This window comes from Octodon degus, unplaced genomic scaffold (assembly GCF_000260255.1).
Source record: "Octodon degus isolate 3935 unplaced genomic scaffold, OctDeg1.0 scaffold00331, whole genome shotgun sequence".
In the NCBI taxonomy this organism is placed as follows: domain Eukaryota; kingdom Metazoa; phylum Chordata; class Mammalia; order Rodentia; family Octodontidae; genus Octodon; species Octodon degus.
In genome coordinates, this window is record NW_004524907.1 from 1,105,679 (window position 1) to 1,108,705 (window position 3,027).

General features: G+C 51.1%; 1 protein-coding gene across 5 annotated transcripts in view; it reads left to right on the forward strand.

Annotated features, from left to right (window-relative positions):
• The window catches only part of Polr3gl (RNA polymerase III subunit G like), a 14,604-nt gene extending 12,287 nt beyond the window's left edge, over nt 1-2,317 (forward strand). For all 5 annotated transcript variants that reach the window (XM_023708123.1, XM_004647848.2, XM_023708124.1 and 2 more), the window contains exons 4-8: nt 560-628; nt 913-969; nt 1,182-1,255; nt 1,390-1,506; nt 1,788-2,317. In XM_023708123.1, the coding sequence (XP_023563891.1) occupies nt 560-628; nt 913-969; nt 1,182-1,255; nt 1,390-1,506; nt 1,788-1,874 (404 nt within the window). In that variant the 3' untranslated portion in view covers nt 1,875-2,317. The remainder of the gene's footprint in view (nt 1-559; nt 629-912; nt 970-1,181; nt 1,256-1,389; nt 1,507-1,787) is intronic.
• Nucleotides 2,318-3,027: the final 710 nt, after the last annotated feature.

A 3,027-nucleotide genomic window follows, 5' to 3' on the forward strand; every position in this document is an offset into this window, starting at 1 on the left:
CCCACAGCCCACCAGGGGGCGGGCTGGCTGGCATGTGGTGCTGGGGAATTGAACCGTGGTCCCTGTGCTTCGCTGAACTTGTTCTAAGTAGGTGCTTTAGACCACTGAGCCATCTCTCCAGCCCTGGCTTAAAAATTTTAAGGCCAAAAAAAAAAAAAAAATTTAGGGCTGGCCAGATATGTCAGAGAATTAAAGCACCCGCTTAGGCAGATGCAGGGGCCAGGGGTTTGATCCCTAGGCTTGCCATGCTGGCCCCACCCCCAGGGCTCACTGAGACAGGTGATTAAGACTGGGTGTGGTGCTTGTGCTTGCCAGGCAGGCACTTGTACCACTGAGCAGCTCCCTGGATTATCTCTTGATATAGCAAAATCGTCATAATTTGGGGAGGCAAAAGCGACGATTAGAAGAGTGACAAGTGTACTGAAGGTGCCCCCTGGGCTCTGGGTTTCTGGTGAAGGGACAGATAATCCCTTGCTTTGAGAAGGGCAGAGCCTCAGAAACAACCCTTTTCCGGGGGTTGGAGGGCTAAGACCTTGCCTCTTGGCCTGTGATCCCTCAGATGTGGAACGTTACTCAGACAAATATCAGACATCAGGGCCAGTTGACAGTGCCATCGATTGGAACCCTGGTAAGTGACATATCCTTTCATCGACTGCCCTTCTTTCAAACCTTTGTGATGCCACCTCCCCCCAGATGCCCGTTCTCTTCCTGCCCCTTGAAGCATCTGCAAATTAAAGCTTTAGGTGTGCTCCAGTCAGTGTCAGATTCCACCTGAAAATAATGCGCTAGCCTAGCTCCTCCATTGGCACGAGCTGTTCTGACTAGCCCCTTCCTTTCCCTCCTTTCCTTTGCCTCTCACTCATCAGAAACCCAGGAAGGTCTTCCTGACACTTACACTGTCCTTCTTCCCAGATTGGCGGCGGCTCCCTCGGGAGCTAAAGATTCGCGTGCGCAAGCTGCAGAAGGAGCGTAAGTGTATCTGGGACGAGGGGGAGAAGAAAAGTGTCTTCCAGCATTTCCAGAGCCTCCCCTCCTCTCTGTTCCTACCCAGTCCTAGAGTTGTTGCCGAGGCCGTGATGGCCACATGAGGGCGGCAAAGGGGCTTGTTGGTTTGCTCAAGGAGGTTAGAAAGCTGGTAGGGAAACGAAGGCTGTGGCGTTTACCCTTTCATCCCCGACCAGGGACTACCGTCCTACTCCCCAAGAGGCCCCCTAAGACCACAGAAGATAAGGAGGAGACGATACAGAAGCTAGAGGTGAGCAGGAAGTGCTGCATACGCAAAGAGCTCCTGCGCCCCAGAGTCTACCTGTCCCTTGACCCATGTAGGCCTCAGCTTTCCCTTTCTGTGAGCTGAGCTGGGGTTTCTTTTCCTGTTCCTCTTGACTTAAGACCCTGGAGAAGAAGGAAGAAGAAGTGACTTCAGAGGAAGATGAAGAGAAAGAAGAAGGAGAAGAAAAAGAAGAGGAAGAAGAAGAGGAGGAGTATGATGAGGAAGAACATGAAGAGGTTAGGGACCTTCCACCCTAGGCCCCCTCCCAGCCCCTTCTAAGATCCGGGTTCCTCTTTACACCAGAGCTGTCCTCCTCAGAGGGCTGCAGGGCCAAAGGAAATAGAGCTGCTAAAGGAAGGGGCTTTTCTACCCCTCATCTGTTTCCAAGCACTTCTCAAAAATGAACAGTAGCTAGAGAGGCCGTCCCTGGCCTGGAATGGTGGAAGGGACTCACACAGAAGGAAGAAGGGGAATGCCAAAAGCACGCGTGGCCTTTGTCTTTCTTTTTCCATTTCAGGAAACTGACTACATCATGTCATATTTCGACAACGGAGAGGACTTTGGAGGTGACAGTGATGATAACATGGACGAGGCTATATACTGAAGAAAAATCCTAAATAACACTCAAGTTTATTTGAGAGCTAGAGAATAACTATTATTTAGTTTTATGAACAACAACAAAAACCATCATTTGGTCAGAGTGCAGTTATCCTCCCGGGCCCCCAGAGATGGGAACGGAGGACGATGACAAATGGTATTATTTCTTCCTCGTCCCCTTGTCCCCACGTCGCCCATATCACCTCTCATATCTTGGGGAAAGGGTCAATGCCTTAATCTACAAAGGGAGAAAAGAACATTGAAGGAGAAGTTGGCGAGTTAGGGCTGAGACAGTTACATACATTCCTTCCCAGTTTTTACAGCTTTTTGTGCATGAAATTGGGGTCAGAGGAGTTGGGAGGTGTAAGATGGGGCTTTTCCCCCATTTTTTTTTTATTGTGGTAAATAATAAATTCATTGTGGGGTAGTTACATATTTTTTAAATAAAATGTTTTTTATCTGTGTCTCTGTCCAGGATGAGCAGGGCTGCAGGAAGGGCAGAGGGGATGCCCAGCTGAGTTCTGTACCCGTCATGGCCCAGTGTGACACACAGGGACTGTAGCCTTCTTGTCCTTTGTCCCTCCCCTTGCTTCTCCACAGTGGGACACAAACCCAAAGCATAGCCCTGCCCAGGGATATCCAGGAATGCACCCACAGGGCCTTTTGGAGTGAGTGGTAGAGCACAGCCCGGGGCGCCCGCAGACCAGCTGGCGTCTGAGCCTCTAGTCCTTAGAGGGACATGATCACGTCTGTGGACATGTTCACAAGGACACAGGCCTTCCCTTTCCCACGCTTGCCCTTGAGCATGCCCTTATTTACACAGAATGATTACTGCTATTTTTGTGGGGAGAGACAGGAAAGCCAGGTGCAGGGCGGGAGGAGGGGCTGACTCTTACTTGGCTGACTCAGTCTTCCAGGCCCTGCACACTCCTCTCTGAAAGGTAGTCTCGGTGGAGGGAGCTCCCTCAATATACTGAGCTCCACGTGCGCAGGGCAGCACGTGGTGGCCTCTCCTCTGGTATTTCCCTAGCTAGCCATTCTTGCTGCCTTGGACTGGGGAGGCAGGGTTGCTTTACAGGAAGTAAGCAAGGGTGTGCCTTGGGGACACTCAGGGTTCTGAGAGATGCTTTCTCGCCCACACAGCTCTCTGTGAGTGAGGT